At 45.1% G+C, this 14,403-nt stretch overlaps 1 protein-coding gene across 2 annotated transcripts in view; it reads right to left on the reverse strand.

Annotated features, from left to right (window-relative positions):
- ATP2C2 (ATPase secretory pathway Ca2+ transporting 2) overlaps positions 1-14,403 on the reverse strand; it is a 70,992-nt gene that overhangs the window by 17,016 nt on the left and 39,573 nt on the right. For both annotated transcript variants that reach the window (XM_040329327.1, XM_040329329.1), the window contains exons 8-13: positions 9,888-10,037; positions 8,229-8,297; positions 5,517-5,592; positions 3,667-3,733; positions 1,963-2,087; positions 1,547-1,644 (exon numbers count right to left, since the gene is read on the reverse strand). In XM_040329327.1, the coding sequence (XP_040185261.1) occupies positions 1,547-1,644; positions 1,963-2,087; positions 3,667-3,733; positions 5,517-5,592; positions 8,229-8,297; positions 9,888-10,037 (585 nt within the window). The remainder of the gene's footprint in view (positions 1-1,546; positions 1,645-1,962; positions 2,088-3,666; positions 3,734-5,516; positions 5,593-8,228; positions 8,298-9,887; positions 10,038-14,403) is intronic.

Consider the following 14,403-nt stretch of genomic DNA (forward strand, 5'->3'; position numbering starts at 1 on the left):
GAAGCCAGCTGCACCTTCCCCTATAAATTTAACATCGATTTACCATGAAGAAAAAAAGGTCTATTGCACAGAAAAGTTATATGAAAATTAAGAAGCCGACTAAGATTAATGATAAGGAGCTCATAATTATCATAGTGTCCTCTAATCATTGGAGAGAACCCACCCCCCCTTATATATATTCCTACATGACTTAGCTGAAAGTGTGGACACTTGACATACAGTATATGACCTTGTTGGACATTCTATTCCAAAATCATGGTCATTAATATGGAGTTGACCCCCCCCCCCCCACCCCCTTTCCCATGGCCATTTATAAATAGTTGCCCCCCTCCCTCAGTGGCCATGTATAAAGAGATAGCACCCCATGGCCATTTATAAAGAGATGGCACCCGTGGCCATTTATAAAGAGCTGGCTCCCCCCCATGGCCATTTATAAAGAATTGCCCCCCCCCCCCCATGGCCATTTATAAAGAATTGGCTCCCTCCATGGCCATTTATAAAGAATTGGCTCCCTCCATGGCCATTTATAAAGAATTGGCTCCCTCCATGGCCATTTATAAAGAATTGGCTCCCCCCCATGGCCATTTATAAAGAATTGGCTCCCTCCATGGCCATTTATAAAGAATTGGCTCTGTCCATGGCCATTTATAAAGAATTGGCTCTGTCCATGGCCATTTATAAAGAATTGGCTCTGTCCATGGCCATTTATAAAGAATTGGCTCTGTCCATGGCCATTTATAAAGAATTGGCTCTGTCCATGGCCATTTATAAAGAGTTGGCCCCACCATGGCCAATTATGAAGACTTGCCTCTCTTCCCCCAGCTATTCATTTGGAGGTGGACCCACATGATCATATATATGGAGTTGGCTCCCCCTATGCCATGTATATAGAGTTGAAACAATGGCCTCACCCCCAGAATGGCCATTAGTATGAAATTCCCACCCACTGCATGCCCATTAATATGGAGTTAACCCCTCCCCCTTTTTGTAGCTACAACATCCTCCGCAAATCTTGGAAGACTTTCCAAAAGATTTTGAATAACGTATGTGAGAATTAGTGTCCATTTGTGAGGTCAGGATATTGCATAAGAGGACCTGACTCACGGTCTTCCATCGCAAAGGTGTTCAGTAGGGTTAAGGTTTCGGCTCTGTGCAGGACAATCCTGTTCCTCCTCGCAAGACTGGTCAAACCATATCTCTATGGAGCTGGCATGGTACACAGGGACACAGTCATGCTGGAACCAAAAAAATGGTCTTCTCCAAATGGTTACCACTAGATTGGAAGAGCACAATTGTCTAAAATGTCTTTGTATTATGTAGCATCACCAGGACCCTTTACTTGAAATACCTGAATGCAGTTATTGGGAGAGAGGGGTTCACATACTTTGGTCTTATAGTTCATGTTCCATAGTACTGTGAAAGAAAACAAGAATGCCAACAACACTCCAACCAGAACACAATCTGGATGAGCTGGCTGTGAGTTGGTTGGGGTCAAGTATGGACTTTACTGAAAAAAAAAAAAAAAAAAAAAAAAAGGACAGCTCACCTCTGCATGTAAGCCATCGGAGGTGACTAGTTTGGTGGCAGTCATCTCGTTTGCAGTAAGTGTTCCAGTCTTATCTGAGCAGATGACATTACAGCAACCTGGAAGAAGATAGACGTGTGTGATGTGTTTGGAATATACATTGAATCAATCAGACCAGAAACTGTCAGGTGTGCGCCCCAATCAGTTTGCTGAAAATAACTGTGCCCCAGAGGCACTCTGTCCTCATCAGCAGTAACAGGAAAAAGTTTGCTGGTCTTGTCTAGAAACGTATTTTCAGATATCTACATAAACTTCTGCTTTATATTCATGAAGGGTATACAGTAGTTGGGTCCGCTGGACATCCACTGGGCACTAGGCTCTTGCCTACGATCCTTGTGGATGATCCAGTTCTGTCTCCGACGGGTCTCATAGATTACCTAGAGTCTCCACAATCGGCAGCTTCTTCACAATGACTCTCTTTTTGGCCATCCTCATCACACCAAGTGCCAGCGTTACGGTGACAACAATGGGCAGACCTTCAGGAATGGCAGCCACTGCCAAACTACAAGGAGAGAACGAAAAAACCAATAACCAACCAGTGCATGAAAACCCCAAAAACAATCCTTATGTGACCCTACTATGTCTTCTGATTCACAGGCACCAAGTGCTGAACTGTGGGAGGGCAGAGAAGGGTTTACGATCCCCCGTAACCAGGAAGAACTGGGATTATTACTATGGCTTCAGTGGTGCATTGGGCATTAGGGGAGCATGGTCAACACCTTTTACCTTGGGCTGCCTTCTACACAGCCTGATGGTAGTTCATTAACCCATACAGAGTACAGAAAGGAATAAAGTTGCTTTGGTAGGAATGATGAAAGCTGTAACAAAAAGGCAGACCGATAAAGATGTCCTAGATGGACACATCATAGTAGCCCTCCTACACAGATGCCACAGATGTCTCCCTACATGGAGGCGATAGTAGTCTGTGTAGGGAGGCTACTGGGGCATCTATATAGGTGGACAGAATAGTAGCCCTCTTACACAGATGCCACAGTAAACCTCTCATCTGGACAACATAATAGTCTACCTATATGGTTCCCCGGTAGCCCCCCTACATGGGCACCATAGCAGCCCCCCTACACAGACACCATAGTAGCCTCCCCCTACACAGACACCATAGTAGTCAACATAGACAACATAATAGTCCACCTACATGGTTCCCCGGTAGCCCCCTACATGGGCACCATAGCAGCCCCCCTACACAGACACCATAGCAGCCCCCCTACACAGACACCATAGCAGCCCCCCTACACAGACACCATAGCAGCCCCCCTACACAGACACCATAGTAGCCCCTCTACATGGACATCACAGTAGCCCCCCTACACAGCTACCACAGTAATTTCCTTACCTGAACACCATAGTAGTCCACCTACATGGATGCCCCTGTAGACCCCCCACACAAACCCCATGGTAGCCCCCCTACACAGACACCATAGTAGCCTCCCCCTACACAGACACCATAGTAGCCCCCCACCTACACAGACACCATAGTAATCACCTTACCTGGACACCATAGTAGTCCACCTACATGGATGCCCGGAAGCCCCCTACACAGACACCATAGTAGCCCTCTTACCAGACACCACAGTAGTCCCCCTACATCAAATAAGATTTGGCAGGCCATTAATGAATGATGAGACCCAGCAACTATAAGAGGCCCATTCAGCCAGACACCTGACCAAGAGGCCAGGTGTCTCTCCACAATGAAATGGCTCTGAAATTAGACACTTATTGTTACACAACTAAATGATGAAAAAAATATTTCAAGAGTGACAGATCCATTCATCTCTGGCATTTCTTTCATTAAAATTATTCAGCTTGTCACTTTGTTATCATGCAATGGCTTTTTATATATTGTTTAGACACGTATGTATGTCTGAGCTCAGTGACGCAATTGCCTGGAACACATTGATCCCCATCCTGGGGGCACCCGGCTATGTAACAGAGGCTTTGGAATGTGTCATGCGACAGAAAGGGCAGCGGGGTAGGTCATGTGATGCAGAGGCTGCGCGGGGGGTGAGTCATGTGGCAGGCAGTAATGTACATCAAGTGCTCAGATCCAGCTGGCTACAACTTACCTGACACCAATTGTGAACATACTGAGGAGAGGCTTTCCCTGCAACCAACCAATCAGCATGATCAATCCTGAAAAAGAGATTACAGTGCTAAGCGGACACCCTGACTCTGGATACATCCCCTTAAAGGGCAACCCCAGACGAACAACTAAAAGCACAGCTGCAACCTCTATATAGAATTTAATTCTAAGTTGGTACATATGTAAAAAGTAGAAAATCCCCAACCCCCCCCCCCCTGTGCCACACTGCTGCCTGGAAAACAAGAAGGTGACAACACAAATTAGAACCAGCAATCTCACAGACTTCATGCATTGGCCTGCTTTCTGACTATTCTTGAACATCTGCACATAGGTGGCTTAATCCGGAGATTTCCCTTCCTACAATGCAGCCCAAGTGTCTCTCCCCCCACATCAAATGAGAGAAGACAAGAAGCGGGGAACATGACTGCCCAGATCTGCTCTATACAGCCACAAAGTAATAGACATGTATATTTTCAGGGCCGCCATGAGGGAGTACAGGCGTTACACCTGTAAGGAACCCGATGGTCCCCAGGGCCCCTTACAGGCCTAGGCTGGCCCCCCTCCCATTTATTTATTTATTATTTGCATTACACCTGTAAGTGTTTACCTTCAGTATGTTAGTTAGCTGACCCAGGCTGGCGAAGGGGCTAACGTTTTGCACCTCAGTTCCTGGGCTTTTTGGGCCCTGCCTATGCACCTTGTGATATAAATATAGGGAAAAGCTTGCTCTCGGAGATGCAGTGACAACTATGTAACACTAAGGGGGACCGCTTCACCCAGCAGTTCATCAGAAGAACTTCCAAGCCTTGGGGAATGCCAAAATTGGACTATCACCATGTTGAAGTATGCCTGGGCAGCTCTGCTTAGTTAGACAGGGTTATGTTGCACTGGAATGTGTTTTTTGGACTTTGCAAAAGTCCAAAAAAGTATCAATTGTTCCATTCCTGGTCATTTAAAAGGGGTGTATGGTGGTTTCTGGTGTATGAAGGAACAGGGCCAGTAAAAGTATATGTGGGGTATGAAACAAAGCCACTACAAGTGTACTAAAGGTTTACCCGGAGGAGGAATGCAATCGCTATGGATAATCAGAACTAGTGCAAGGTATATTGCAGCCAGTCATGAAGCATGGTACCTGGCATGGTGGAGGGTCTGCCGGTAGCGAGGGGCTCTGTAATATGGCTTTCTCCCCAGTGGTCAATACCTCAAAGGTATCAGGACCAAACCTGTATTACGAAGACCCATAGGTTGGCCACATGGTACGGAAGAGTGCAAGGCATTAAATAAGTGCATGCCTGAGGTCCGCGCTAGGTGCATGGCAGGACCCCAGGAGGTACATTGGACTGGTGGAGTGGGCATAACCTCAGCAATGTATCTCCTAAATACAACATACATCAAGTTTAGGTGTGAAGTGACACAGGATAAGAAGCTCCACAGAGGAACTCTACATTTATTACTGCACATCTCTAATCCGGGGTACCACAATAATGTTTGATTCTCATATAAACACAGTCCCCGCCTGGTCCTGAGCACTAATGAGTGCCCTCACATGCGAAAGGTACCCCAACATCAAGAGCGAGTGGCCCCGCCCACACCCTGGTGAAGGTCGATACTATGCACCCCCTAAAAAGAATTAGCTACCGCTTGTCTTAACATTTGATCTTCTTTCTCATTTGGATATTTATTATTAGCCAACAATCGCACTGCAAACATTAAGGGTGACCCCGAGATCAGGGAATTCTACTCCATCGTTGGTGCCCCCCAGAGACTTGTCTGGACAGCCACACACAACACAGAGACTGTATGAAGATCAAGGTCATGCGATTGGTTTCTCACCTATAATCCCAAAGGAGAAAAGAGAGAGCTGCTTCCCCAGCTTGTCCATACTCTTCTGTAGAGGGGTCTTTGGGGTCTGAAACAGAAGAGATTAACCTGAGTAATTCATTGGGAGATCACATGACCACACCAATGGATACTACAGTAGGAGCCCACCATCATAGCAGAATAGTGTGACTGACAGGTGGGCAGTCTGTGTGGATTGATTGATTTATACAATGGGGGAGGTGACAGATTCTCCTTTCATTCTCTGACATCATTTTTTCACCCCTTGAAGAGGAAGATATTAAAAACAAGATAAAGATTTCAGATGGACTCCGCTCCTTGTACTCACCGTCTTCGCAGCGTAAAAATAATTAACTGTCCTTCACACACCGTTAATAGGAACATATGTACAATGAGAGGTTATAAATCACAGCAGAACAGGTAAATATAATAAAAGCTATACAATGTATATAAACATCATATGATATTCCTATAATGTTCTCTCTGAGAAAGGGGCAACGGTGCACCCCAAAACTCTGGTTTTAGGAGCGATTTTCCTGACTGCTATGCAACATAAGGGGAGACAGTACAGTTACAACACAATACGGGAGGAATCCAATTAGTAAATGTTTTTATCTTTCCTCACTGTACATGTAAAGGTATCTATCCATACATTAGAACAAAGGTCACATGGTGTATCTATTTAATGGTGTGGATACACTGTATGTCTTTATTATGTATAGATCTATGGCCTGGTTAACACTAATGCGATGTGATTTTGATCCGATTTCCAGTCTAATTTTGTAGTGCAACTGCTGTGTGACTTGGTGCATTTTTAAGCGTTTACTACTGCGACTCCTTACTGTCAGCAGCAGAAATTAATCATTGGTTGTTAAGGAGCCAGCACCCACTGGCGTTCTAACCACCATGAGTCATCCTTGTCAGCGGGGGGCATTACCTGCGAACAAAAGAGCCTTCATTAAAAACGGCATGATGTTCTTCTCCCAATCCATACCAGGCCCTTCAATCTGATATGGATTTTTAAGGGGACCCCCCCCCCCCACAAAGCACCTTGTCCCCACAACCCTGGGCCAGTAGTTGTGCTGGGGGGGGCTTATTGGAATCTGGAGGCCCCCCTTTTGCAAGTGGGTCCCCAGATTCCAACCCCACTTTCCATGTGGATGAGTAGGGGGTACCCTTACTCATTCACCCCAAAAAAAAATGCCAAATATAAATAAAACACAAAAAACTGTTTTTGACAAGCTCTTTGTAAAATAAAAAAAAGTGCCATGATGCATATCTATCACGTCGTCCAGCAAGGTAGGCCCACGTCAATTATGATGAGCGTCGCTCACCGACCTGCCTAAAAAAAACAACACACTGCCTGCAAACACGACCGCTCCCATTGCTTGTCTCCTGCCGAAGATAGCGTTGCTTCCCTCTCCCTCGCCGCCATCTAAACTAAGGTGCAGGGATTACCCAGTGACTTTTTAAAGAGGGCTTCCAGATTCTGATAAGTCACCCCTTGCAAGCATCGGGCCAGGGTTGTGGAGAAGAGGACCTTGTCCTCACCATCATGTGTGCCAAGATAAGAGTCTGCTATAAATTTTGGGGGAGGCACCAAGCCTTTTTTTTTTTTTTAAATGCGAGGATGGCCTTAAAAAAACCATACAAGACCGATGGACCAGGCATGTTTTTTTTTTTTGGGGGGGGGGGGGGGTACCATGCATTTTTTTTTTGGCATAAAGTCCTACTTAACTACTTGCCGCCTGCCCACCATCAAATGACGGAGGAGCGGTACAGCTCTTGTTCAGGGACGATGTCATAGCGCGGCCGTGCTTCTTTGCCCATGTGATCGGCTGTGCCCGATCACATCTAAACAAAGAAGTGTCTTTAAATTGCCTCTCCTCACCTCACACTGACAGATTGTAAGGTAAAGAGTGCCGATCAGCGGCATCTCATTACAAGGTAATCAGGGCACTGATCATTACAATGCAGCCCTAGCAGTGCCCACCAGTGACGCCAGTCAGTTCTGCCTTTCAGTGACGCCCATTAGTACCCATCACTACTGCATATTAGTGCCACCCCATCAGTGCAGCCCATCAGAACACATCAGTGAAGGAGAAAAATTATTTCTTCCTTCATAAGAATTTCTGACAGAACCTTAGAAAAACTTTAGTATTTTTTCGTTAGTTTTTTTTTTGCAAAAAACAGTGGTACGGTAATTTAATACCACCAAAAGAATTGTATGTAATTCTATTTGTATGAAGAAAATTATTAAAAAATGTAATTTGGGGTTTAGGAGACTTCTCAACCGAGATATAAAATGAGAAAAGGAAGACAATAGAGAATGTGTTATCCTGCCTCATCTGAGAAGGAGGCGGATTATCCGTGATTGCACTGTATGCTACTCTGTCAACAAGAACTATACACCGTTAAAGTCCTTACTTTTTATTATGAAAACTTGATTAAAAAACGATTGAAATTAAAACTTCATTTGGGTACAGTGTTGCATGACCGCACAATTGTCATTCAAAGTGTTACACCGCTGAAAGCTGAAAATGGTCTGGGCAGGAAGGGGGTAAAAGTGCCAGGTATTGAAGTAGGTAAAATCCAAACCAAACCTGAAGAGCCTTTACAGCATACAAAGACCCGAATACCATACAGGGCCTTAACAGCATACAAAGTACTATACACATCTTTATCATACATCAGATATATACGGACCTCTTCTGCTTGCATCATCTTGAAAACTTCACCAAACTGTGACTTTTCTCCAACACTGGTGACCAGACCCTGCCGGAGGAAACAATTATTTTTTAGAAGAAATGTAAAGTACAGAACCCGGCATGGTTCAGCTATAAGTGAAAGCCAATGTGGGCAGCAAGCCCCCGCGGGCTTCTTGTATGTACTGGAAACACCAACAATAAGAACTCCTTGCTAGAACTCTGAGCTCTGTCCTCCTGGGAGGTTTCATTCTACAGCATCCGACAAAAAACAGAATTATCCGTTTTGGATGGACTGACCAATGAGGAACGTCATGTTTATGTGAACCTCTCCCTCAAATAGATTTTCTGGGAAAAATGCATCTATTTCTTTGCTGGAAGGGCTGTTCATTGACTTCCACTTTGCAATTCAGTTACTCCTATAGCCGAGGGCTGTGTGAGGTCTGAGGTCCGAGCTCCTCATATAAAATGGTCTGATTTCTAGGGGCAGAACTTCCATAGATACACAGAGCTGGACAGGATGTCCTTAAAATCCATACGAGGCCGATGGACCTGGCACGGATTTTTTTTTTTGGGGGGGGGCACCATGCATTTTTTTTTGGCATAGCATCATTAACTACTTGCCCAGGTAATTATACACAGGAGAACCTTTGTTTTTATATATATATATATATATATATATATATATATATATATATATATATATATATATATATATATATATATATATATATATATATATATATATATATATATATATATATACATATACATATACATATACATATATATATATATATATATATATATATATATACATACATATACACACACACATACATACATACACATACACACACATATACACATATACACACACATATACACATATACACACACACACACACACACACACACACACACACACACATACATACCACACAAATAAAAATATATATACCGTATTTAATCTGCGTATACCACACACTTTTTCCGCTTGACCGTATTTAATCGGCGTATACCACGAACTTTTTCCCCTTAAAATCAGGGGGAAATCGTGGGTGCGCGATATACGCCGATACCCCGCCGATCCCCGCTGTCTCCGACATTGTCCGAGCCGAGCCGCGTGTACTGCGCACTCGGCTAGGCTCGGCTCCGCCCGCAGCAACGCGAGAGGAGCAGAGACAAACCGAGAGGAGCCGAACACACAGGAAATCCGGCTCCTCTCGGCTAGTGCCAAAATCGAAAAACGAACACCGGAGACGCTCACCTGGATGGAGGCCGCAGACGGACATGCCGGACAAAGACGGACACCTGGATGGAGGCCGCAGACGGACACGCTGGACGAGACGGACACGCTGGACGAGACGGACACCCGGATGGAGGCCGCAGACGGACACGCTGGACGAGACGGACACCTGGATGGAGGCCACAGACGCGCAAAGAAGCCGCAGACGGACACCCACAAGGCCGCAGACGAACCGCCGATGGACGCAGGGCAAAAATGTACGTTTTATTTTTTTTTACCTTGCTGAGCTTGGGGTGCGCGTTATACGCCGGGGCGCGGTATACCCCGATAAATACGGTAATATATATATATATATATATATATATATATATATATATAAATAAAAGTTTTATATCCAAGATCCACAATCACCTTTCCTTTGCCATATCGAACGAGTGTCCCCATGAATACGATGTTGCTGAGTGTTGCCAATCCATTGGCTTCATCCACCGACCCATGGATCTTACTGCATGGCTCTGTCTCGCCTGTGAAACTGGATTCATCCACCAACATATCCGTTGTCTGAAAAACAAAATACATTTTCACATTGGAACAAGCATCAGAAGCCAGAATAAGATCGTGACACCAAGAAAAACATTTTAAATAAAAAAAAAAAAAAAAAAAGAATCAACCACACACCAAATAGACTAGGAAATACAGAAAAATTATTCCAGGAAATACCGTACATGACTATTACAGGAAAATAAAGGATTATTAAAAGGAAATATAGGTAAACCTTTACAGGAAATATAAAAGATTATTATTATTTACAGGCAATACAGGATTATTACAGGAAATATGCATACATTTTTACAGGAAATACTGGGGGGGGAAAAAGTGCCATGATGCACATCTATCACGTCGTTCAATGTATGTCCACGTCAATTATGATGAGCCCGGCTGTTGCTTCACAGCCAGGCACGCACTGCACATGTGCGAGCAGCGCTGCGAATGGCCGGGCAATATTCTGGGACTTGCGACGTGTCCCAGAAGATTGCAGGTAGGGAAAGGGGGGGAGAGGTGAACTTCCTTCGGGCGCCGTGGTGACAGGGGAGGAAAGGGGGAGCTGGGCACCTCTAAAAAGACATGTCAGGGGGTCACCATCACTTAAAGTGGAAGTTCCATTTTTGGGTGGAACTCCACTTTAATGTTACATTATATCATTTATATTAGCCGTTTTGTTAGTCGATTGTGAAGATCAGTTGTATTGGCGAGGAAATGGGGGGGGGGGGGGTGTATCGGTTGGGAAAGGGGGGGGGGGGGGATGCATACTGCGTGGGACTCCTCAAAAGAAGAGATGTGTGTACAGAAGGAAAGGAGGGTAAACACCGGATAATCCAGATCCACCCAGAACAAACAAACTGACAATCTGTACAAATGTGAGAATAAATCGCCGATGTGCGTTACCCGTCATCTGGTTTTATGATGCAGCAGGAATCCGCAAATAAAAGGTGAAACATCTCTGTTAAAAGGTTAAACCGCCTTCACAAAAGAGAAAGATCAAAGCACAAACTAAAAATATAATATAAAAACTCCCCATAGCAATGGGTGCAAAAAAATAAATAAAAATACTGAGTCATGTACTTGTGTAAAAATACCAGACAGTCCCCTGAGGTGTGGGAGCGCCCATTTCAGGCTGAAGGAGGTCTTGGGGGGGGGGGGGGGTTCACAGGTATCAGTGAGGATCTCTCCTGACCATACACAGGCATAAGTGCGGATCTCACCTGACCATACACAGGCATCCGTGCGGACCTCCCCTGACCATACACAGGCATCCGTGCGGACCTCCCCTGACCATACACAGGCATCCGTGCGGACCTCCCCTGACCATACACAGGTATCAGTGAGGATCTCACCTGACCATACACAGGCATCAGTGCAAAGGTCACCTGACCATACACAGGCATCAGTGCAAAGGTCACCTGACCATACACAGGCATCAGTGCAGAGGTCACCTGACCATACACAGGTATCAGTGCAGAGGTCACCTGACCATACACAGGCATCAGTGCAGAGGTCACCTGACCATACACAGGCATCAGTGCAGAGGTCACCTGACCATACACAGGCATCAGTGCAGAGGTCACCTGACCATACACAGGCATCAGTGCAGAGGTCACCTGACCGCACACAGGCATCAGTGCAGAGGTCACCTGACCGCACACAGGCATCAGTGCAGAGGTCACCTGACCGCACACAGGCATCAGGTGTAAACTAATACAGAAATGTGGACAAGAATGCAAACAGCTTACATAGTGAAGAAATCCCCAAACCACTAAACAAATGTCAGCTGAAATATGAGCTGTAACAAGACTCAGATAATCTTTCTGGAAATGAAACTAATTTGTACACAACCATCACTGGGCAATGCTGAACACTGCGCCATTGTGTGCCCGGAGAAGCTCCAGGATCTATTCTTTATGATGACACAGGATAGACACTAGTGAGCGATGAGTGGAATGCCTCGGTTCAGCCTCAGAACAAGTTCATAAACTTAAAGAAAGTTTGGGTGTCAAAGTTCTTCAGTGCCCACCAGTGTTAATTTTTTATATCAAAATTTCGATTTAGTCTTAGTTAAAGTCTTTTGACCAAAATGCCATTTTAGTTTTAGTCGTATTTTAGTCATCCGAGCTGTTTTTAGTTTTAGTTGTATTTTAGCCGACTAAAAATCGAATGGGTTTAGTTAAATTTGAATGCATCGTTTCTTTAGAACTGCCAAACATTATATACTTCTGGATTAAAAATCTAATAACATGTTTATTATTTATGGTATTAAAGTTTTAACATGCTCTACAGACACAGATTTAGCCATTGTGATATAAATTCAATTTAGTCATAGTCTTTTGACTAAAATATAATTTTAGTTTTAGTCATCTGAATTGTTTTAGTCGTATTCTAGTCGACTAAAATAGTAATCATTTTAGTCAACGAAAATATTTTAGTCGACTAAATTAACACTGGTGCCCACTTCATTCTGTGTGTAAGTGCCAAGGATTCCCTTCATCTATACCAGACACTTATCCTAGCTGACATGGATATTAATGGGGGACCACACTCACCCAGACAAAAATGGTTGGGTGGGATCCCCTTCAAAACAAATACCAGACCCTCCAGGTCTGGTGTGAAATGCGATTTCCCTCCCCAGCCACTGCGTTCTAATAGACAATAACGAATCTGCCGACACAGGGACACACGGAACATCTATGCACATTCGTTGCCCTACATTGCACGAATGTAATCACCCCTTGTGGGCAAGGCCTTTTCTGACCCTGAAAGGCAACCAGGAAAGAGATGGGACCATACCAGGCCACATGCCCCCAACATGGGAAGGGTACCTTGCTAAAGGGGAACCCCACTTTGTCCCCATGTTGAAGGGCCTCTTCTCTACAACCCTGGCCTGTTGGTTGTGGGGGTCTGTAGAAAGGGGGTTTATCAGAACCAGGAAGCTTTTTAAAAATAAAAGGGGCCTCCGGATAATGCCTCTCCACACACATAGCATAGGCAAAACAGGGCTTGGCTATGGGCCAGCTATACAGCTGCATAGGGTGTCATCTTATATGGGGGTCACACTAGCTGGATTCTGCCTCATTATTCCAAATACTGAAGGATTTTCCCATTTTCACTTTCCTCGCCCCCTTCTAATTCATGAATTGTATTCAGTTTCAAGAAGTTAGGTATAAAAACAGAGCCCATTGGGCATACCCAGGTTCGGCACATATAAATATATATAAATAAAAATACAAACAACAACTACTCAAGTGCTTGAACTAGCACTAAACCAGTAGTACGCTCCATTTGTTACATGAGGACTTTCATACAATGTTCGGGGTCATCCACTCATGGTCCAGTTACCCAGGACTAAAGAAAAAGTAAAAACCTCTACTCTCCAGAATTCAATCCAAGTATGACCCTCACAATATGCTCTCTGGCTTAATAGGGTCCCAGAAGGCCAAGCTATTTAGTCAGAAGGATCGGGGTCTGTGTTAGCAGAGGGGGAATCAACCCAGACATAACATTTGATGGCCTTGTAGAGAGTGGCAGGTTGGAGTTGACTAGCCTTTTCCATAGATTTAGAGTGGGAGCAGTTTGAGTCTTCCTTGCATAGAACAATAATAGCCCAACAAGCAGGGCAAGGACAAGGGATGGGCTGAAGGGACAACTGCCCTGGATTCCGTGGTATCAGGTGAGGTGGGGGAGGGGGGGTCACGTAGAGGAGATGAAGGGGGGGGGGGTTGTGTTGGGAGGGGGGATTTGGAGGGTGGCAGGGGATAATTGTTCTAGGATGGAAAATTAAGGGGAGGGAGGGGGGTTTGTGTAATTTGGAGGAGGGGTGGTGGAGGTGGATTTGTACTAGAAGGGGGGGGGGTTGTGCTAGAAGAGATGATATGGTAGAAGGGGGGGGGAGGGGGGAGTTTGTGCTAGTAGAGATGATTGGGTGGTATTTATACTAGGATGGGAAATTAGGGGGGGGGGGTCTAGGAATGGTGATTGGGAGGGGGGGGAGGGGGGGGAAGTGGATTTGTGCTAGGAGGTGGGATTTGGGGGGTTGTGCTGTTAGAGATGATCTGGTAGAAGGGGGGGGGCTGTTTGTGCTAATAGAGATGATTGGAGTACTTATGTTAGGAACTGAAATGGGGGGGGGTTATGCAGGGAGGGGGGATTCAGAATGGGGGGGGGGAGGATTTGTGTTTGGGGGGTGGGGATTTGAAGGGTAGAGGATTTGTGTTAGAAGGGGTGATTCAAAAAGAGAGAGGATTTGGGTTTGGAAGGGGGATAGGGGGGCAAAGATTTGTGCTGGCAGGCAGGGCCATCTTAATAGCATCATGGGCCCCTGGGCAAAGAAATGCTCTGGGGCCCCTACAATGATGACAGTGCAGGTAAACAGACA

Source organism: Rana temporaria, chromosome 11, assembly GCF_905171775.1.
Source record: "Rana temporaria chromosome 11, aRanTem1.1, whole genome shotgun sequence".
NCBI lineage: Eukaryota > Metazoa > Chordata > Amphibia > Anura > Ranidae > Rana > Rana temporaria.